Source organism: Dermacentor albipictus, unplaced genomic scaffold (genome assembly GCF_038994185.2).
Source record: "Dermacentor albipictus isolate Rhodes 1998 colony unplaced genomic scaffold, USDA_Dalb.pri_finalv2 scaffold_34, whole genome shotgun sequence".
NCBI classification, from domain to species: Eukaryota; Metazoa; Arthropoda; class Arachnida; order Ixodida; family Ixodidae; genus Dermacentor; species Dermacentor albipictus.
Window position 1 is genome coordinate 502,092 of NW_027225588.1, and position 23,575 is coordinate 525,666.

The 23,575-nt window shown below is 46.0% G+C and overlaps 1 protein-coding gene across 3 annotated transcripts in view; it reads right to left on the reverse strand.

Moving 5' to 3' along the window:
- The window catches only part of LOC135921225 (uncharacterized transporter YutK-like), a 251,210-nt gene that overhangs the window by 103,504 nt on the left and 124,131 nt on the right, over positions 1-23,575 (reverse strand). For all 3 annotated transcript variants that reach the window (XM_065455539.1, XM_070529860.1, XM_065455538.1), the window contains exons 6-7: positions 16,368-16,493; positions 10,704-10,831 (exon numbers count right to left, since the gene is read on the reverse strand). In XM_065455539.1, the coding sequence (XP_065311611.1) occupies positions 10,704-10,831; positions 16,368-16,493 (254 nt within the window). The remainder of the gene's footprint in view (positions 1-10,703; positions 10,832-16,367; positions 16,494-23,575) is intronic.

A 23,575-nucleotide genomic window follows, 5' to 3' on the forward strand; every position in this document is an offset into this window, starting at 1 on the left:
ATGTGAATAGCCACTTCTCCATGTAAACGATACTCCTTGTCTCGGATGACTCCTACGCCTCACCACGCCAGCTCACCTCTGCAGACTCCACCAACAAAGATGCCGCGAAGGCACATGCAAGTCAGAGGCAAGGAGCAGTGGCACTGGTGTTGACATTCACCCAATTTTTTTTCTTTTCCTTACGTTGAGGCAGCCAGTTCCCCTCGAACAGCCACTTTGACTGCGGGTGTGTCAGCAGATTCCTGATCTACATATACTCATAATAAACTTCAGTAACCTTGAACATTAATAAACTTGAAGGCAAATGGGACATTGATGCATTGCTTGTTTCAACATTTAGTGTGCACGTACAATATACGTTATACTTTGCAGTGCTACAGAACGTCAAGGGTCAAAATACAGAACGTATTTTGAAGCTTCCTTCTGTAACTTTCACCTTTAATTACGTATGTGTTGTGTGGCCCTCAATGCAGTTCATGTTGTAGCAGCTGTTTTTTCTGTGTATTGCTCACTGCATTAAGCTTGTGATATCCACATCTGCCAAAGGCCTATGCTTCTCTCGCATATACAAAATAAGGTTCTATGTAGTTTTCAGTGTTACAATAAAAAATAAAAGTAAACAATGACATCGTGGAATTGTGTTTATTACAGTAATTCCTATGACAGTTATTGACAAGTTGACAACTTGAAATGATCAGTCCGTCATGGGAAGGAATTGTACGCACACATATAGAAAAAACGGGGTATATGTGTATGTGTTTTTAGGGCGGGCGGTATAAGATTACGTCAGTACGAAAAAACGTACCAACAACGTCCTCTAGACCCATTCCTTTAAGGTACCGCAACAAAGCGTTTGACGCATAAAGTTCATACAACTAACTCTCATATTACTACATACGCCCGGCGACGCGAGCTATATACATATGCCATGACTCGCATTCGCGAGTGCACCGGATGCCCTCCGTATTATTCTGCCTAATCGTGCTCACTGCACAAAGGCAAAAGAAAGATCATGGGCGCAAGTGCCTTTATAGTATCTCAACATTGTGAGGCACCGCTGCGCGTGCCAGGGGAGCTGTCCGTGCGAATTACGGAACGCCAACGGGGAATCTGACCGCAGCTTCGAGCTCCTAACTCATAACCTCGTCGAGTGACAGTCCTGCAACAGGCGTGACCACTGGAAACTACATACCGCCGGGAACTTCAACAGGATCATCCTTCGGTTGCATATCTGCCACCTGCACGGCCAACATGGACCACACCTACACCATCGCGCAACATAGAATAAAGAACCAACTTACAAACCCCAAACACGCGGCTGCACGCACACCACATCAGCACACTACAAGCGAGACGATTGATACAGATTGATACGGCTACTCTTATCCTTTTAGCGGATGGTCTGTTCTGGGTGATATGTAATTTGGGTTCTTCCTGTATGTGTTCCGGCACAAACCAGTGTTGCCTGTGTAAATATTGAAGAAAAGTTTAAGTCTGAAATATTATCGTTGGTTCTCGGGAAGTGGCCATCCCAAGTAAACACGTATTTGTGATGAGCTCTGAGTGAAATCATTGTTGGCGGTAACGAACCGGGCGGCACGTTTTTTGTATTCGTTCCAGTTGATTAATGGCTGTGTTTGTCTCTGGGTCCCAGGCAGAGCAGCCGTACTCCAACATCGAACGAACGCTTGTTAAATAAAGCGCTTCCTTTACCTCATGGGGGGCTTTCCAGAAATTACGTTTTAGCAAATTTAACATACGACTAGCCTTAGACGTCATGCTCTCTATATGGTCATTCCAAGAAAGCCATCTGGTATGCGTTGTTAAATGACAAAGCATAAGGTGACCTGGGGTGCTATGCAGGATGCGCCGAGTTTGGCGAGACTCCGTATCTTCACGAGCTCTGGCGACACCCCAAGATGAAAGCACAAATGGTACCGAGACACAGTTTATCTTCCGACAAGCCTCCAGTTTCATTGGTTTATCTAGATTTACTCTGGGTGGCTATCATTCCTTGGGCGTTGCCTTCTTGGCGGCCGAAAAAACTGGGGCTCACGTGATCATACCGTCGGTGCATGGTCGTGCCTTCTTCCACTTGTTTGTCGTTACACCGAGTGCATTACATGCACAAGCGAGTTATGAAAGTAATACATTTAGTACAATATTATTCGTTAGTTTACCGTGGTTTAAAAGCATTTTATTGCTAACAAGATGTACACTGAATGTGTATTCGACTAATTTGTAACTTAGTACGCTTCGCATTATACCACGAGGGAACGCTTTGGTGGCGTCATCACATACATTCATCGGGCGAGCATGGCGGCTAAACATCGAAGAGGCCCAGTGTAAACAAACCCGTACAACGAGCTTGCAGTGCGCGACGTAGTGATCAGGCTCGACGATGACCACTATTTCTTGGATAGTTCTGTTCCTCCGTGAGCAATCTTTCCGTGCACCCCGAAAGACTGCCAATAGCTTCGGCGATTTTACGAGATCGCAACGCGCACCTACTGTTCACGGCACAATCCTGAACAAACAACTTATCCGATGCTGCTTCTGTGAGTGCGCCGAGTTCCTCCACTCTGCGGGACTGCGAGCGTCACGAATATTGCATGGTGTGTGCAAAAGGAAGACAGCCGATATAGCTACGATGCGACAAGGAGGTCGTCCCAACGATGGATCTCGCAACCAACACAGTGACGGAGGCATCGACAAACTGCAGATAAGTATATTTCTATTGTTTCATATTTATCATAATAATAGTGCACGGATTAAGTCACTTTCGTAGTAACGAACTGAATGTCCAGCAGTTTAAAAAAGACATTGAGAACCAATGAGTGTTTGTGCGTTTACATGCACGTGGGCCCGCGAAATATGGAAAAGATAAAGGTAGCCTTCACTAACAAGGTGAGATAACAGAAATTCATGAGTGACATTAAGCCCGCCGAATCTATGGAAGGGTATCTTTGTCCAGGTGAAATTTCAATAGCAGGTACTGATATAAAGCAGGAAACTTATACAAACATTACCGAATCGTGATCGCCACATTACCGATATCCCTGAAAAATGTTTAGAATCATTGCATTCTACCGGTTATGCAATGTGGGACATAAACCTGGGGGTTAGCAAAGAAACGTGAGAAGTCGAGGACTGTGCAGAAAGCGAAGTAACAAAAATTGTTGGAGATAGCATTAAGGCAGGAAGACAGTGGCGTAGTAAGTCGTGGCAACTGATACGCTAGTTGAGATTAAGAAAAAAAATGGAATCGACGGGCAGGCCATGCACGTCTTCACTCACTTGTTGCCAATTTATAACCGGTGATTATATAAGCGTGACAGAATGATGTCAACGAGAGAGAACTGCAGCCGAGGATGGTAGAAAATTGCGTAATGGGACAAAAATATGCTGTTTGTAGGCACAGAATGCAATCCGCTCGCATAAGACGGGATTGTAGGGAGCGACATTGGTTTTGCAGCGAACAAAAATAGGTGTGTGGTGCTGACAGTAGAGACTCGTGAAGGTGCGAGGACACCTCAGCTGTTGGCACACTAATAAACATCACAATCGGCTCTGAAAAAAACAACCCGTTATGAAAAATAAAGCAACATTGTCCCGACAAATTGTTTTATTATGCATACACTAAAGGCTTTCACAGTTACGGGTATTTAATACCAATAGTGCACATTTTTATTTGTAAATAATGGTTTATATGCGATTGATTCATTCCAACAATCCACTTTTTTTTGCAGCAAAACATTCTGCTGCTGGAGGCACTCAACCGCCTGGTGGCAGTAGGCGAGCGCCAGGCACGTGCTCTTGAGAGTGTGGCAAAGTCCAGAGGGCTGCTCTGCCACAATAGCATCAGTGTCCTCACTGCTCTCCAGTCGAGCCCCCAGAACACACCTTATAAAGGAGCTTTCAGTTTATTGTTTTTCTTATTATTCAAGAGCATGAATAAAATTATTGCAGTAAACATTGTGCTGTGCATATTGGGACACTTGTAACATGCACTTGATGTCTCTTCAAAATGGGCGAAAACCTGAGACAACGTGTGCCACTCTTGGTCCGTGTAAATGAAGAAGACACTAATGCAGCATATGCGTCATTGCCCTGTTTGTTCTTTCTATGTGCAAGACTACAGTGGGTATTGATTAGTCACAAGATGAACTGTGTGTGTATTTCACAATGAAAAGATGGGAAATGGCATGAGCTTAATAATGCTATCACCTATAGACTGTGCATATGAATGGAACACTCCCCGATTTATATGTGCCATTACATGCATGTTTGATACCACATATTCTTTAACAATGTCATATATTTGCATGCACTAATTTTCACACAGCTTAAGCCCATGCATAGCTAACTTGTGATGTATCCATTTCATAGGCCAAATAATTGTACACTTTGTGCTTTTGTGTTGTATGAAAAGCAGCATCCTCTAGTCGGATACAACTTCAGAAGACAGGAGAGGCCTTGCCCAGATGATCAAAGCGCAGCAGCCGATTGCGTCCACATCTAAAGAAATAGTCCCTCTCCAATGATCGGGTATTAGTGCGTCCAGCAGCATGACATCAGTGTAAAGTGTGTGCCCATTGGTGCAGGGTTGTGTTCTGCAGTTGTATCTGACTATAGAATCACGTAATGCCTTGCACTGGTTGCATAAACTTTAGCAACTTGATAGCACATGATGATCAGGAACAGAAATCTATAAAGGCAACCAAGCAAAGCTGGCTGGCCACACTTCCATTATGAGGGGCTGTAAAAAGGTCTCGCCGAATATTCCCATGACATCCTTGAAAAAGAGGTGGTGTTTGGCACTTCTTTAGAATCAAAAACAGATTACAGTGAATGTTGTGTACCACGTTAAAACAAACTGAGCTTGGTTATCTGCACAGCATGTAATGGAAGCTTGTGCTTCACATAGGAAACAAACTGCTCTGTCCAGTACAATTGTCGAGTTCGGTGTGGTACCCATTATGTCATTAGTGTCAACATACAAATTACACTTTCCAAAGGCCATTCATTTCACCATTATTTTTGTATGACGTTCTTTCAATCAGTGCTTGTATTACATGAGCAGGTGGATTTGGAAGCAAAGCTTTGTTTGTAAACCTTCAGACTTCCATAATTGTGTGGCAAGCCACTGGCATGTTGTCAAATAGCTCACACTTCCTCGGTCCTGCACCAAAGAAGCTCAATGCTCTATTTGAAGTTTGATCGCGCAACAATTCGACGGCACACAAAGAAGAGTAACACACACAGCAGAGCGTTCTGCTGTGTGTATTTTTCTTCTTTGTGTCCCGTCGAATTGTTGTGCAATTCAACTTCAAGCTTCTATACCAATACAACCAGTCTTCAACCTCACCAGTGCTCTAGTTATTAAGCCACAATGGCGCGCATCTTTGAAATGTCCCAACACGAATTAGCTCTCCAACAAATCACCACAAACGTAAAATTTTGCTGCACAGGTGTATGCACATGCCATATTCTGTACCACTAAACTTGCAGGAATTAAAGGGGCAAGCATTAACCAGCCTTACTACTGCCATTGCCAACATCATCATGACACCCATAGAAAGACAGTGCTGGGTTTCAGTAAAGGGAGTGCCGGAGGGAAAGGCATGCCAGCGAGGCTTACAATAAAAATAGCAGTTACCAGACATATTCAAGGCCAAAATATGCTGCATATCGCTCATCCTACTTTGGCATTGCGGCAAGCTTTTACACGTTCGAGCATGTCACTTTTTGTGTAATCATTGCTCTAAAGCTATAGAAAAGGTCTATTCGCTCTGCAATCCTTATTTTTATCATGGCGGGTTAAAGACCCACCTTTCATTGGCATCTGCACCACATTTCTCTCGATATGTAATTTTGCCTTGGTGGTTCATGACATCTTCACGCATCCCAAGTTCTGCAGAGCATTGGATCTGCATTGTTCTACTGCTGAAGAATTAGAGCCCCATTATGAGACGAAAATATAGGATTTTTCCATACAGAATAACGCTGCCCCCCCACCCCAAAAGAAAACACACTGAACCACTGGCACATGCACCAAGAGTGTACACAGCAAAGACTCTGAAGTATTTTCTTCATGCAAGCCAGCTCACTAAGTTTCTCAATGCATTTTCTTTTAACCATAGATGCATAGGCACAACCGGCTTGGCGCGACATCGGCATCTCGCACTGCAATGAATTGTGCAATGCCTTGCTGTTTCATAGTGCGGCCGATAGATGACGCATGACCAAAATTCAGCATTACGCATACTAAGTTACTTGTACTAAGCACAAAGTAATCTCATAAAAAAAAAACAAGTTCTTTATGAGATTAGCATTCACACGGTACTTCACACAATTTGTGATATCCATTTATCTACTTATACTTCATTAACCTCTTTCCTCAAAAAGTGAGCCATTTGGAAGGCACCCCGACAGACAAGTAGAACAATTGGTAAAAAGTCAGCTACCAGCGAAAAAGTATCATAGGCTGCCACATGTGTGATGTCGGTAACACAAAATTTAAGTCGGCTACACAGAAGTGACATATTTGGCATTATGGTGCGTCTAGGCATTGCTTCAATGCTAATCACAGTAACGCTGACATTGAAGGCACCCTAATTCCTAAGTACGTTCCCTCAACACACGTAATGTTACCGCGAAGTAAGAAGTGTTCTTTTATAAATGCCCGCTCAGCCGCAGTCTTCGGGAAAGCCAGCCACCGCTTCCGCACTGCCGCATCAATAAGCGCATCAGAAATCTCTGACACAGAGGCTCACAGTAGTTTGATGACGTCCAATGTAACGCTCGGCACCGACGCTTCCATGAAAACTCCCAGTCCCGTAGAAACGGAGGGCACAGAGGACTTGTTCTTCGATGGTGAGCGAACGAAGCCCGCCACGCTGTCTCCCCAGATGAGAGTCTTCACCTAGCTCGTCACAAAGCCAGCGTACTCAGTCTTCGACAGGAGAAAATGACGCTGAAACTCCACGGCGGTCATGCACGTCAACGGGTCCAGACGTTCATACTGACGCTTGCTGCCGCTGGATGCAATAACACAGGCTGCTGCTGCCGCCGCCATGTTCCCGAGTTAAACTCGGAGGAGGTTTCGCGATGTACGAGTTTAGCACGAGTGTGCCTGTCAATCAAAGCCAGAGGTCACGCCCCGCGCGAGGCATATAACTTGTCCGCGCACCCACCACGGTTGGTCTACGCCCAACTTATCTTTCGGCGACAGCGACGCGGTGCCGATCTGAGAGGCATCAACAATATTCACCACCGACATAAAACACGCACAAGGCACTGTTATCGGTGATGTACTGCGCACTACTATCAAAAACACAGCCTTGACTGTTACTGGCTTATGCATATATCTTCTCGGGCTGAGATGGCCCCACAGCACGGTTTCATTGCCTGCATTGTGGCGACGTAGCACACAGTAAATAATTATCGGCACGTCACTGTAGCTCCCAGCAAGGCGTCGATGCGCCGAGGGGGACGACGATGGTGAGGAGTGGGTATCGCAGCAGTCGTTTGAGATGGCTGCTCTGTCATCGGTGATGTATCGCAGCCACAACGTCGTAAACACGATCGGCGTCCGAGAATCGCTCGCTCTTCTAGACCCAGTGCAATGGCATTTCTTCATCACAAGCACTGCGCATTCAACAGTTCCAACACCTTCCTCAGTTCGAAGTCTCATTTCATAACCGCACACAAGAGCCCTCACCTGCCAAAATGCGATTGCTGCGGTGTCGTTACGATATCCTTCTGCGATCGCTGCTGGCTCCAGCATCAGTATTCGGCAAGCACCTTGGTGTGCACAAAACACCCAAATACTGCGTACATGCGCTTTGAGGCACTTTCACTGGACAAGCGATGAATTGTGTCACTGGGAAGCACGCACTTCTTCGCAATGCATCGCCGAGGCTTCGCGCACAAAGATAAACTGATACATTTTCACTGAACTGCGTCACTACTGGCACTACCGACCGCCATTTTGCACCGACAGCCGTTGCTCCCGTATTTATGACTAGTGTGTCGTTGTTAGTTGGTAAAGCGAGGGTCTTAAAGCGCCTGCGATGAACAGCCGTACCGCGGCGCTGCGTTTTTATTCCCCTAATAGAGAAAGAGTGGTGTTCATTGACATTATTAAGAATAGCACTGTAGCGCCCCAGGGCGACTTCTCACCGTATGAACTGCCTCGTGCGTGCGACCTGCTTCGATGTATCCGATTCTAAGCTTTCGCCTCACTGTCGCCACTCGCGGCAAGAAATGCAAAATTTAATAATTTGCTCGATCTCCGTTTGTCATCAGAAATTTCTAGCATTCAAAACGAAAAACAGACACTTAAAGAAATAAAAATGTTCGTTTTTTATTTGTTGTATATTAACGTATTCGTTTGAGCGAAAGTGTAGGTGCAAGAATGCGCCGCATGTACCCTGTTCGCATTCGATGGAGGGTAGAGAGATAGTGCCCAAAAGAGGAGGCACGCCCTTGACGCGCCCGGGAAAGGCGTGGCAAGCGGCTCAGGGGAAGTGTGCAGACAGACAGCGGGACAGTCCAGGTATTGCTAAGTTGCGATAATCCGTTGATAACAATACGCGACGCTGGCGCGTTTCGTTGTGCAGCCGTCTGCGCTTGAAACGTGGAAGCAGCGTGCCGCGCAGGGTGCGCTCATGTTGTCATACGCGGCTTTTTGTCTACATATTTTTTTGCCTGCATCCTTGGCGCGTTCCACGCTATCTTCGTTCACTGACTGGCGTCGAGCAAACTCGGGTAAAACTCGGGTGAACGAGAAACTCGGCGCATCCTGCATAGCACCCCTGTACTTGTTTTCAGCCCTTTCAATAGTTAATGCACTAGCCATATTGACCAGTAGCAACACTGTGGTGCCCTAGCGGTTCCCACATTTTCGGGCCAGATTTTCCTCTAGAGTTGGTTATATTAACTCTATGCTTGCGGTTCCCGATTTCAATGCATGGGCATTATGGATAGCTTGTCCCCTATATTCTGCCCTCACGCAGGGACTCACCATGCTTGATAAATTTCTAGTGCACCGTTCGGTTGCTTTGCTGCTTACGTTCGCGATGAAGGGGACCGGGCGTCCCCGGTATAGTCCAGCACATGACGCGGTCGTGCAGTAGCGGGCGGCCGCAGGCCATCAAACCGCGGCACTGAGAAGGAACGAAGACACGTTCTAATTGTTGTTTTGCTTATATTCACCTTATCTTTCATGTTAGTGCATGTCGCCGGCGTCCACCGCTGCTCGATTTTAGGCAACATCGCGCAAGTAACCGCAACGGTGGATACGGTGACGCGCGCTTTTTCACGTCGGCGCGATAAGTTAGAGAGTGGGAAGCGCTGCGCGGACGTCCGAAGCTATAGCGGCGGTGCCCTACGGCTCGATGTTAAGGCGAGTAAGCCAAGTCATCGCGATCGACGGTAACTTTCCACCGCACCGAGGACCCCTTCAAGCCATGAAATGCTGCCGTGAATAAACTTTCACGACGGAATAGTTATTGCGGTTCGTCTTCCAAGTCATCTCTTCCTGGCCGTACTTTTGTAAAATTTCATAACGGCCTACGCATTGTAGTGGCTAATTAAAGCAGTTTTCAAAGGCGTCTCTGATATAAATATTAAACCCACTGCTGGAGACAGTGCTGGAAAACTAATCGCGACAGAAAAGCCGTGCCCTCAGTTAAGCTTGGCTCCGGTAATTTATCGCGCCGGCGTGAAAGAGCGCGCGTCACCGTACCCGCCGTTGCGGCTACTTGCGTTATGTAAAAGCATGTAATGCTTTTGCATTAACAACACACACACACACACACACACACATATATATATATATATATATATATATATATATATATATATATATATATATATATATATATATATATATATATGGTGGGGTTCTCACACCCGTGCTCTTGGGACAAAGGAACGAAACACAGTAGTGCAAACAATCACACGAGCATTTATTGCACCTTTCATAGATCAATGCCTGCTAGCCAGGTTGCTATCCACGAAACATGCCGATGGGCGCAGGACAAATCTGGAAGTCCGACTCACCGCGACCGTATAGCGAGCGAATAGGTTCGCCCCATGCAGGATCCCAAGGCCTGGTCGTTCGCGCGTACAGTCACGCGAACGGTGGCGCGTTCCAAGGCGGCCACGCGAGGTAATCTCGCAGAAGCATGGGTCGGCACGCGCGCGGGACGTCCACGCTGTTTGCCGATCCGCCGGGAAAGAGGAAGCGCCTTGTCTCTCGGCGCCCAAGTAACTCCGCCTGTCGGTGGCGTTAGCAGCGCAACACTCGCGCCATCTCTCGCACCGCGCTTCAACCACATCGACCACCGCGGGCGTCACGCAGGCCACGCGGCGAAGTGGGATTGCAGGAGATGGGGGAAAACAAGATATCAGGGGACGCGTGAGAGTCGCGCATCCCCAAATATATATATATATATATATATATATATATATATATATATATATATATATATATATATATATATATATATATATATATATATATATATATCCAAGTAAAGAATGTTAAACGTCCATACTGCTCAGTCGAGGAGTACCAAGCTGGCTGCGTGCTTTTGAGACCTGTACTATATAGAGCGTCCAAAAGGAAATAGCGGAAACATGAGGAATGGAGGCATTGCCGTCCGCTTCATCACTAAGCATTCACCAACACTCACGATTTGTTGATGCTGAAGTGGCCTTTCTTCACCTTGACCTTGTCCACTTCAGGAAGGTATATTTTGCTTAAGCAAAGTGAACCCAACGATCCGAGGATGCCGCTGGTCACAACATCGTTCAAGTCAATCTGCGTTAAAAATAGAAGTTGTGTAAGCAGAGAAATATTCTTTACTCTGCAACAATAATTTTGAAAATGAATCTAAGTACACAGGTGCTTTCGCATTTCGCCCCCATCGAAATGCGGCCGGCGTGGCCGGCATTCGATCCCGCGACCTCATGCTCCGCAGCCGAACACTATAGCCACTGAGAAACCACGGAATACCTTTCAGTATTTTTACATACGGCTCGTCTACACCCTGATTCCGTAATGCCTCCATGATTGCTGATGTTTCGACAAAATCAAACGCTTTCTCGTAATCAATGAAAGCTATATATATAAGGGTTGGTTATATTCCACACATTTCTGTTTCACCTGATTGATAGTGTGAATATGGTGTATTGTTGAGTACCCTTTACGGCATCCTGCCTGGTCCTTTGGTTGACAGAAGTCTAAAGTGTTCCTGATTCTATTTGCGATTATTTTAGTAAATAGTTTGTAGGCAACGGACAGTAAGCTGATCGGTCTATAATTTTTCAAGTCTGGCGTCCCCTTTCTTATGCATTAGGATTATGTTAGCGTTCTTCCTGGTACGCTCGAAGATTCTGGTACACTCGAAGTCATGAGGCATTGCGTATAGAGGGTGGCCAGTTTTTCTAGAACAATCTGCCCACCATCCTTCAACAAATCTGCTGTTACCTGATACTCCCCAGCCGCCTTCCCCCTATGCATAGCTCCCAAGGCTTTCTTTACTTCTCCCGGCGTTACTTGTGGGATTTCAAATTCCCCTAGACTATTCTCTCTTCCATTATGGTCGTGGGTGCCACTGGTAGTGTATAAATCTCTATAGAACTCCTGAGCCACTTGAACTATCTCATACATATTGGTAATGATGTTGCCGGCTTTGTCTCTTAACGCATACATCTGATTCTTGCCAATTCCTAGTTTCTTCTTCACTGCTCTTAGGCTTCCTCCGTTCCTATATTGAATAAAGGGAAAATCAGACGTCCACCCGTTCGTAGCAATTGCTCATATCATATTATACTTTATTATGTCAGCTGTCTTACGCTTGTTGATTAACTTGGAAAGTTCTGCCAGTTCTATTCCAGCTGCAGGGTTAGAGGCTTTCATACATTGGCGTTTCTTGATCAGATCTTTCGTCTCCTGCGATAGCTTACTGGTATCCTGTCTAACAGAGTTACCACCGACTTCTATTTCACACTCCTTAATGATGCCCGTAATATTGTCGTGCATTGCGTCAACACTAAGGCCCAAACAATGAAACGTTCCTTCGAGCGCTTCCTAACCTTACGTGAGGCCTCCTTACAGCGAAGGACCAATGGAGGAAGCAAGCGCACTCTGAAAGCTCCCTTCACCCGTCCTCACATAAGGAGTGGTTGCCGCATGCCTGGGTTCGAGATTATCTCCTAAAAGCTTTACGCGAACACCATTATTAAATAAAAAAATGTTGTATCGTCGCACAATCTTTAAATTGAAAAGCTGATATAAAGAAGCCTGGACGCTTTCATCTAGTTTTGTTTACTAAACTTTAAAAAAGTAGCGCATTGCAGTGCAAAACTTGTTATGCTCCAGCAACGCTGACACGCCGGCGTCGTGCGAAGAGTTGCCGGCGTGCAACGCCTATCAACGCCTAGCAACGCTTTCATGCCGCACGCGTGACTGAAAGGACATGCCTGGCAAGACGTACCGTGCTCACGCTTCTCCGCAGGTGGGCGACACCGCGCATGCCCAAGCAAATGTCAGATGTTTAAGCAGTGAGGTGAAGCGCTCGTTCAGGGCCAGGAGCGGCGTAAGGACGCATGAAGGTAACATTGGAGCTACCTTGTGCTGAGGAAGCACGAAGGAAGCCTTCACCGAGGGCCCCTCAGTAAGGAAGCTTTCAAAGTGACATAAGGTAGCCTCACCGCAATGAAGGCTTCCTTACTGAGGTAAGGAAGATTTCATTGTTTGACCCTTAGGCCCTCTTCCTGAGTTAAAGCCGAATACCTGTTCTGTAGCTTGATCCGGAATTCCTCTATTTTCCCTCTTACTGCAAACTCATTGATCGGCTTCTTATGTACCACTTTCTTCCATTCCGTCCTCAAGTCTAGGCTAATTCGAGTTCTTACCAACCTATGGCCACTGCAGCGCACCTTGCCGAACACGTCCACATCTTGTATGATACCAGGGTTAGCGCAGAGTATAAAGTCTATTTCATTTGTAGTCTCGCCACTCGGGCTCTCCTCCACGTCCACTTTCGGCTATTCCGCCGGCCGAAGAAGGTATTAATTATCCGTATATTATTCTTTTCTGGAAACTCTACTAATAACTATCCGCTGCTATTCCTAGAGCCTATGCCATATTCCCCCACTGACTTTTCTCCAGCCTGCTTCTTGCCTACCTTGGCATTGAAGTCACCCATCAGTATAGTGTATTTTGTTTGGCTTTACCCATCGCCGATTCGACGTCTTCATAGAAGCTATTGACTTCCTGGTCATCATGACTGGATGTAGGGGCGGAGACCTATACGACCTTCAATTGGTACCTCTTATTAAGTTATTAAGGTGGCGTAGAGGTAGAGCATCCGTCTCACATGCAAGAGGACCGTGGTTCGAATCCCGGTGCTGCGCAATTTTCAACCGGAAAAAAATAAATCTGCGTGTTGATAAAATTGCATAAAAAGGCCTAGAGTGCGGTCTGATCCCGGTGACCAGAACCGGTAACGCACTCCCTCACTAGAGCAGGATTGCCCACCCTGGTGCAGTACTTGGTGACAACCTCCTGTATGAATACAATATTGAAAGTTGACGTGCGCAGCATCAACTGAAGTGATGGGCCGATCATGCCGGCGTTCTGTGCAGCCTACGGTTGCACGAACAACAGCGGCCGCGACGATGTTCCGATGTTCGAATACTTCCCGCAAGACAAGAAGCATGCAGCTAAGTGGGAGACTGCTGTGAATCGAGAGAATTTCAAGCGCTCAAAAACAACGGTGCTGTGCTCTAACCACTTCCGTGACGATGATTAATACCAGACTTTATCAATAATGCATGAATGAGTGAGAGTACGACTTGCTGCTAGCAGGCTTTCTAAACGCACCATGAAAAGGTCGGGGCTACGAACACGCAAAGAAGAGACGGGGGCGGACGGATGGTAACTGGTCTTGGAAGACCTTATTAATACACGAACTCGCCCAAACCTGGATTTTGATTTACTGCTAGCTTCTTCGTGTTAGCACGCTGAACGGAAGTTGCATGTATATGTCCCACCCTTGACGCACGTTTCGTCGCAAACCGCAGTTAGTTTTCTATTCGCACGTGTGTCGTGAAACAGGCTACGTGCAGCTACCATAACGCAGTGCAAGTGTAAAGTTTGCATGTGTTTAAGATTGCGCGTGCAGAGAGAAACCGACTGTCCCACATGGCCGACGCAATACGCCGCCTTTACAGCTCCGTTACTATGCTTTCAATGGTCGTTTATTTTGCCCGGTATGATTTACTTTTCTACCACACACCAAAATGTTGGTAGAACCAAATGTTGCTCCCTTCAATCACATGCTTGTATCGATTTCTAAAGACGATATCTTCTCCTCTGACAATGCAATGCACGGCCAATATATGTCAATTATGCGCCAATCAAAGCTGCACTGTGTAGATGAAGTGGTCAAGCTTTTCAAGACAAGGGTGAGTATACCTAAGCAAAGACAGTAGCTCCCGAAATGCAAGAAGTGTGGTGCATGCAGTATCTCTCAATCCTGTGTAAAAGGTTGCATTGGTCAAACTGGCCACTGCGTTAACGACTGGCGTATAACGCTCATCTCACAATGCATGCCTGCCCCGTTGTGAACTGCCATGAGATGGGCATAGGCCGACCACGGACATGCGCGAAATTGTCACGGTACGTAACTCGCGCTCAATCACGTCGATACGAAGAAGGTATTGTGGAAATAGTTTTGTAAAACACGTGCATACCATTTACTGTTCAAGACCGAGTTGCGGTTCTTTAGGACTATTCATTGTCGATAACAATGAAGCAACCTCTCTGGCTACATAATTTTTGGTTACTGTATTTAAAACTGTCATTAAGCTCTCACTCGGTAGGAGCCTTTACTGGCTTAAAATAAAGTCATATCGTCATGTTTTAGTGACGATCAAGAACACAGTAGTAAAACTATGAATCACGAAAGTAACTCTTTATTGACCCAACTTGTGCCCCTAAAAGCAAGTGACATTCAACGCACAACAATAGCAGCGAACACAGCCGGCGACTATCGAAAATCCGATCAGCGGGTCAAGCGCGTCGGCTTTTATACATGACTCGTTGAAGCTTCCAGAATAATTCGAGGTGACCGCGTGGCTTCCAGAAAGTACTACACAATTCACATCGCGCATACACTCTGATAAGGTTTTGTAATAACAGACAACGGATAAAACTATCGATAGCATTCGATAAACTTTCACTACATTCAGGCGCGTATACTGGGCCGTGCATTAACGATTCAGATTGGTTCGTCGGTGAAAAGCGGTCATGCGAGAAAGATGAACAAGTACACATGTCATTATATTTAAAATAAAATATAAATAAAGTAATTACTTGAAGGCAAAATAAAATTCATAATGTTTCAAAAAGAAAGGCAACTAGTGTATGAGGTTCTGTAAATGGGAAATTAAAACTCATTCCTGAGGAAATTTTATTTTAATGCGGAACGCATCTCCTTAAGAGAGCGACTGTATTTATTTGTATTTATTGCCTACTTCAATGTACATTTATCTTACTTCTTGCCATAATTTTACATGTCCTACATAGTGTAATAGATTGCTAAGATTTTAGTGGGAATTTTTAATGTTTAATATGAATTGAATGGGCCTATAATTCAAATCCCCAGACGTCCTCGCATAACTTAACGCCTGTATTCAAATGCACCAGGCGCTGTCAAGCTTTTTTGTCAAAACGTTGCCCGCGATATTCGCATGCCGATGCTCGCACACAGTACGACCCCGGATGGTAAGAAACAAGTTCCATACCAACCAGTGCAGAAAGCCCCCCAAAAACAAAACAAAATAAACGATGACGGCTGGTTAGCGACTAAATTAAGCGACTTTCGTCAACCAGCGTGAGTAGACCGGCGGACAAATTAGGTCTATAACTCGAAGCTCCGCATCCACAAAAGCTTTTGGATTGTGCAACCAACGCATCTTTCTCACGGATTCATAATGAGATATTTGATAAATGCTGTCCTCTTTTTGTCCATCTAGAATACTTGTACTGGGCTCCAAGAGTTTACATATACTAACGAGACACCTTGTAGGATGAATGGCATTTCGCTGGCAGAATCAGTCTGTTGCAGAGCTCGCTTGCTTATTTTCACTCGATCGCTGTCGTCAGTCCCTATGATGTAACACTTGACCAAGCAAAAACGAATAAGCGTATACTAACGCGCAGGCCTAGCGGCCTGCGCGTCCCGGCAGTTGCCACCGCCAAGCCGCATTTCAAAACGCAGATCTTAAGAGAAACTGTCAGTGGAGTCCGCGTTTCATAAAGCAATCACGAACGGCATGTTACTTACGCCTGCGTCCACGAGCTCGGGCAAAGTGCTGGCCGACAATGTGGCGAAGCCGCAGGTGATTACAGTAAACACCTCCGATGGAGTCATCACCGCCATATACGGGTGCACCATCAGCGTTGACTCCGCCTGCAACGGCAGATAGGCGAGCTCACTCGTTTAGGAGAAAGCGGGCATACGAGTGACCGAAGGATAAAGCCAATATATCTGAAATTGAAAAGCCTAGATTTGATACACTGACAAATAGAAATGCGTGGTTTTGGCATTTATGTTCCATGTAAAACGAAAGGAAGTCCTTAAATGTATTGTGCTTAACTTCCGAAAGCACGACATGTGCTTTGCGGCACAATGTAGTGGTGCGCACCGGATTAATTTTTACCACTTGGGGTTGTTTAATGAGTGCATGAATTGAAGTACACGAGCGTTTTTGCATTCCGTCACCGGAATGCAGCTACATAAATGAAGTTCGGTCTCGAAGGTAGTTACGCATTTTGTAGAATCTTTCAAACGAGACCTCGCGGCCTCGTAGGTACACCTCTGCAGTTTAAATGACCCTGAGAGCAGAGTACGTGATCGTAGCTGCGGCGTGACCATGCTGGGGAAGCTATTGTGAGACGTTTTGGCAATACAAGGCTGCGAAGGGTGAAGGAGAGGTGTCTCGTCGCATAGATCTTTGGGTTGCTGGAGACACAATACGACAGCTTGAAATGAGCTCTGGTCGTGCGCTTATCTGCTCCGGAGGGGATGGTAAATCCCGCGCCTCCTTGAAGTCTACGTACTTCTGAAGATAGCAGGCAGCAATCTTGCATTTCTTCACATAAACTATACATGATGACAAAAAAAGCCAAATTATGCCGCTACTGCCCGTCGTTATTCCGCTGCATACATTTTCTACTGTATAGAATCAGGCGCAAAAAAAATCAATAGTCCCGTGACCTTTGCCACAAGTTTGTACTTCAGGACAGGCAGCGAACGGAACAAAACCTTTAGCTCTATGAACATCACCCTGTCCACAAGTGGAGAAACACAGTCTTCATTACCGATTGCAAGATAAAAAGTGACGCACAGGGTCATGCTACACATAGAAAAATCGAGCCCGTTGAGCAAGATGCCAGAAAGTACGGCTGTGCTGACGCTAATGTCGCGGGAGCTTCGTCTGGACGATCGATTGACATCGGACAAGTCAGCAGCAGCATCAAGTAGAGATTCTTTTAACAAACCATTGCCGCTACAGGGCAAGAACGTTAATGGCACTTGTACCCTCGAGGCACGCGCTCGCTGCTCTGCATGCAAGACATCGTACGCAGAGTTTGTACCGCTCACAAGTCCTAGGCAGATTTGCAATACTACTGTTACGTCGATTACTGGAGACATATAGACTATGCCCTTTACATCAGGAAATACTTTATGTCACTGGGACTCTTCTATTGAGTGCCCGGCGTTGACTGCAAGTAAGTGGAAAATTTTCATTCCTATGACATACACATGCATGCACGTTTCAGTTTTCATAGCCAAAAGGAAAGAATAGAAAGAAACAGGATCCAGTGATACAATTTTGCGCTTTGGCAGTAAGGGCGAGACATTAAAGGTGATAGTAAAGCATTGAAAACGTTTGGGGACGCTTACGCTTCGCCTTTAAGAGTGGAACGCGATAGCATTCAAGATCCCCGACTGCTCCTCACGCTTCCCGGCAACCGCAGCTTATGTAACCATAATGTTGGCCCGGAAACGCTGGCGGCGAACGTTATGCACGAAGGTTAGATTCCTGGTAGAAACGCGGCCTCTTGCGTGAGCCTTGATGCGGCGGTGGCGAGCGCTATCTGTAGCTCTTGGAAGGAACCGGGTGCGCCGCTTTATGGCCTTTGAGATTGCGAAAGGGGTTTGTGTTTTCAGTTTCCGCGTAAGAGAATTACGTTTTCTCGTATATTCAAATTACAATCCGACGCTATCCTGTCTGTAGGTTGTGTGTATGTCGTACTTTATGATTTTTCTGATATATTTTACCTAGGACAAATTCAATTAGTTAAGTAACTTCCTTGGGCTACATGGACGGCCTGGACGGCCTGCGTGGTAGGGTAGGCGTGGTTTGAAATGATTCTTGCCGAAACGACGGTCGCCGCAGGATGCGGGACACCGACGCCGGATTTTCTGCGATAGGGGCCTTTAACGCTCTCGCGTTAATGTCAGACGAAGTAATGATCGTAGTTATACTGCCAGTAAAAATTGCAGTAAGCATATTCTTACTAACTAAACATCCGTGGTGTCACACGGTCAAAAGCACGTATGAACAGAATTTTCTCGATGACCCCGAGCCCTCACGATCACCACGCTGGCATGAGGAGCGCCAGGAGCAGGGTACGCGCTTGAAACGTTCCGTGCTGCCGCTCCCTTTACCACTTCACGGTGTCGCGCCCCCTAAAGTCATCAGATTGGCAGATCACGTGGGCTTCAACACTATAGGCATTAGGGAATACAGCGCGTATCACGCGCATCACAGCAACAGCCTTCAAAGCTTGCCCTCACGGCCGCCCTCGAGTGCTCAACCTCGCATCCGCGCCACATCACGTGACCTCCAACACCCAGTGCGCAGAACACGCATGTGCAGTCTCACAAAGACAGCACGGCGGCGGCGGCAAATGCGTGAACGCGCCTACCTACAGTGCGCAGTACCTACAGTGCTATCTACACTAGAGAACTGCACGGGCAAAAGCCTACCTAAATGCCCGGGCGAGGCCGGGTCTGGCCTGAAGCCCTCGGGCCTAGGGCGGGCCCGGGCTTGAAGCCGCGGGCGCGTTCACCTAGGCCGCAGCTTCGAACTCAAGCGGCCGCACAGCATAGATGAAAGGCATTGTGTGGGAAACTCAACTGCCATGCAAGTCGGAAAAAATGTCGCTTAATGAGCTTAGCAAAAAAAAAAACGCTTTATTTTCTTTTCTTTACTTTTATTGCTATTAGCCTCGAGAACAACCTAGAGGGGCGCTGCGAACGCCGCTCGCGTGCCGTCAGGGCACAAACTCGCGCCTGTCGTCTGCTGCAGTTCAGGCGGTGTCCGGACGCCTTCTGCAATGTTTCCGTTTGTTCGCTCTCGTTCCCAATGTTTCTATACTTATGAGAGGCCTCTCAAATATATATTTTACAATGTCTTCGTTCGCGAAAATGCAATCAAGGAGCTTATCTCCGAGAAGACAAGATATTTCTCGAAGGCAACGCTATAGTGCACCCGAGGGAGCTCAAACCAGGCTATTACGGGTTTTTCATGCACGGATCTACACTATCCAGTGGTAGCTTATGTCAATAATAAAAGCGTAGACACAAAACCACAACACATAAGAATCTAGTCAAGATTCCATACCCACCATTGTGCAATGTGCGTGTCACAAATAAACGCTGACTATATATGGCTTCTACAACATTCATCTTGATTTTAACCCGCTAAAACAAGTTTTCTCACGACGAATAGTTCACGGTATAATATCGAATTGTTTTATTACTTCACAGAAACCCTCGGCAATAACACGAGGACTTAACTACCACTGCAGTATAGATTCGGCCAGCACCACTTGCGTTTTTAACTGGTTCTCAAAATTAGGCCATTCTTCACCGGTTAAATTTAAATGGCGGTAACTTGAAGCAAAGCTGATTGAGGTTTACAGCTGTTTGCAGCACACAGAAGGGAATGTCCCAATATTAATTCCCTTTACGTGCTACACATTCAACTTACTTGAGCAATTTACTGGCGCTTATTGCTTGAGAAACAAGCATAATGAATCTGTTTGGAGAACTGACACAGGCTGCTGCGTTCAAATATTTGAGTGAAATCTGCCTTTTGGACCGGTTCGCTGCAGCCAGCAAGAAGCCTAAGGCCCATTCATTAGTAGTGTTGCACATATTCAAGATATCATTGTTCCCCGGTGGAGGCCAAGTGTTCATGTGAGACTTGTGGTGCCTTCTTTAAGAGGCGGGTACGCGAGGTTTTCTTTTATGCACTGGCGAAGCAAATAATTTGTCTGTGTAATTAAACAACGCAGGATCGAGACATGTTGAGGCAGGATGTGTTTGCATTTTCCATTTCAACGCAGCCTAAGCTGCGCTGTAGTGCTTCGAGTATGCTATAGGTATTGTAATTGGAGCTGTAAAGAGCTACTTCATGGCTTCAATTCGAAGTTGTAGTGAAATGCTGGGTTTCACGAACAAAGCGCGCCTCGCCATAACGGCAGTCTGTTGCTTCCGTTGCGGCAGGGGTGTGCCATATCGTCGATAAAAGCTAGTGAGGGCCACTATGACACATTTCATCGCTTGCAGGTGATTGCATGGTTCTTTACCTTAACCATGAAATTTTCTTTGATGTGATTGTTGTTATGGCGTTCGTGAAGCATATATATACTATACACGATGCACCGTCGTGTTAACAACCAATGCGCTTCTGGGTGCCTATTTGAGAAAACGGTGAAAGTGGTACCAAACCATTTCGCACAAGATGCGCGCCTATCACTTCCATTTAGGCCTTAATACAGTTGCCACATTAGACTTAAACAACTCACTAGAGTGATAAGAATTATGATGAAAGCTTCGCTGGCCAGTGTCCTTCTAACACGGATTTATAATGTTGACACGAAATATCAAGGTATTTCTTCCATGTAAAATGGTATGTCTCTCATACTTAAGTAATAAGGGAATGTTAAGTGTTTAGAGGAGCATCATAAATAACTTCGCATGTTGAACTTGCCGACGTTCTATTTAAGCAAAATTTATGAACAGACAGGGGAGCATTGCAAGACCAGTAGACCCCTACAGCGTTACATAGCTTGCGATATCAAAGTCGCAAATTTTCATGACTCACGCGGTTTCAAATAAGAAACTGCGGTCCACGCATGGCAGCAGAAATAATCCGAAATAATCTTCTGAAAACACGGCTCAAGCCGCCAATACCAAGAAAACGAGCGCACGCGGCAGCCGAGTGAGCGGCGTCCTGGCCGTGACGTTACTCGCGAGAGGGCGCCACTCCACATTCTCGCCGCTAATAGCGCTTATATGTACACTCCAGGCGAATGTCTACCGTCGTCGTCGGCATCGCCGTGAGGTTTCGCATAAAGCCCGAGTTCGGTTGAATCGCAGCCGCCCGCCGTGTGCTGTAGGTGCGAGGTAAAACATGGAAAGATTAGCGGAGAACGATGGTGGCTTGGTGCAGCGGCGCCTTCTCGTGCTCGCATGGGAAAACAGCGGGCAGAGTACGAGCCGTCGTTTCGCGCGCGCAATCGGCACAAGCGAGGAGATGCGCGCGTGCTAGGAGGGGGTGGGGGGAGGAAGGGGGCAGGGTACCACACGCCTCCGCTTCTTGAAATATCTCCGGCCGCGACTGCCCATGGCGTGGGTGAATGTGGCCGCCTGCGTCCTATCTTGCAGGTAATCTGCAGTGGCTTCAAAGTCTAGCCAACGCAATACACCTAATGGCTGCGTGTGCGCCGTGTTCGCTAACGCCTAATTCGCGATGAAACGCGAGGCAGCCGGAAAGGGAAATCGCTCGCCCCTGCTGCGCTGCTGCTGTTCATCAGCGTACTAACAGCGACTGTCGGTGGTCATCGAGTGAGATGTGTTTATTTTTGCCTGTGCGCGCGTGACACTACGCTTGTTAATTGAGCTAGTAAGCGTATGTTTACAGTAGTTTATAGAGCTGATAAATCTACTAACATTACAGCGTACAGTTGTCTAATAATTTGCTATCACAATCATTGCTTCCCTTTTCGAGCCAACTTCGACTTTTATATCTTGTAAAAAGAATTTAATTTCTTTTTGTGTCTAAAAAGAAAATTGGTTTTAAAGAAACAAGAAAGAATACTAAATACAGCTCGCGATACAGTTTGGCTTTTACCGCTTTTGCTACTATACTATTTCATCAGTCCAGATACGATTTGTTTTTCTTTGCAGTTGGGTCATTTTACCACTTTTAATTTATTACACCCTTTTCACTATTGGTTAATGGTTCCTGCAGTGCAATATAGATGGTCTTCCACCTTAAATGCATTCGTATAGTTCTTCGTGAGCATTAGATTTATTTATTTTATTTAATTTAGAAACACCTCGCATGCCTACGAAGGGGGGCATATGGCACAGTTTAGCACAAGATACAATCGGTAAAAAGATATCGATACATTAGGGATTCAAATATTGGCACGAAACGATGAAACCTGCTTATTTGCAGAAAGATGTCAAAAAGAAAGAAAGAAATGAAAAAAAAGGAATGAACAGATAAGCATTGCATAAAAACAGCAAGAACAGCAAGAAGTGTTGCATAAAAGCAGCAAGATACTTTGGGTTGAGATGTTATACACTGCGTAATGTAAAAAAAAAACTGAAAACGAACACATGGTATCATCATCATCATAATCAGCCTGGTTACGCCCACTGCAGGGCAAAGTCCTCTCCCATATTTCTCCAACAACACCGGTCATGTACTAATTGTGGCCATGCCGTCCCTGCAAACTTCTTGATCTCATCCGCCCACCTAACTTTCTGCCGCCCCCTGCTACGCTTCCCTTCCCTTGGAATCCAGTCCGTAACCCTTAATGACCATCGGTTATCTTCCCTCCTCATTACATGTCCTGCCCATGCCCATTTCTTTTTCTTGATTTCAACTAAGATGTCAGTAACTCGCGTTTGTTCCCTCGCCCAATCTGCTCTTCTCTTATACCTTAACGTTACGCCTATCATTCTTCTTTCTATAGCTCGTTGCATCGTCCTCAATTTAGGTAGAACCTTTTTCGTAAGCCTCCAGGTTTCCGCCCCGTACGTGAGTACTGGTAAGTCACAGCTATTATAAGCTTTTCTCTTGAGTGATAATGGCAACCTGCTGTTCATGATTTTAGAATGCCTGCCAAACGCACCCCAGCCCATTCTTATTCTTCTGACTATTTCCGTCTCATGATCCGGATCCGCAGTCACTACCTGTTCTAAGTAGATGTATTCCCTTACGACTTCCAGTGCCTCGCTGCCTATTGTAAATTGCTGTTCTCTTCCGAGACTGTTAAACATTACTTTAGTTTTCTGCAGATTAAATTTTAGACACACTCTTCTGCTTTGCCTCTCCAGGTCAGTGAGCATGCATTGCAATTGGTCCCCTGAGTTGCTAAGCAAGGCGATATCATCAGCGAATCGCAAGTTGTTAAGGTATTCTCCATCAACTTTTATCCCCAATTCTTCCCACTCCAGGTCTC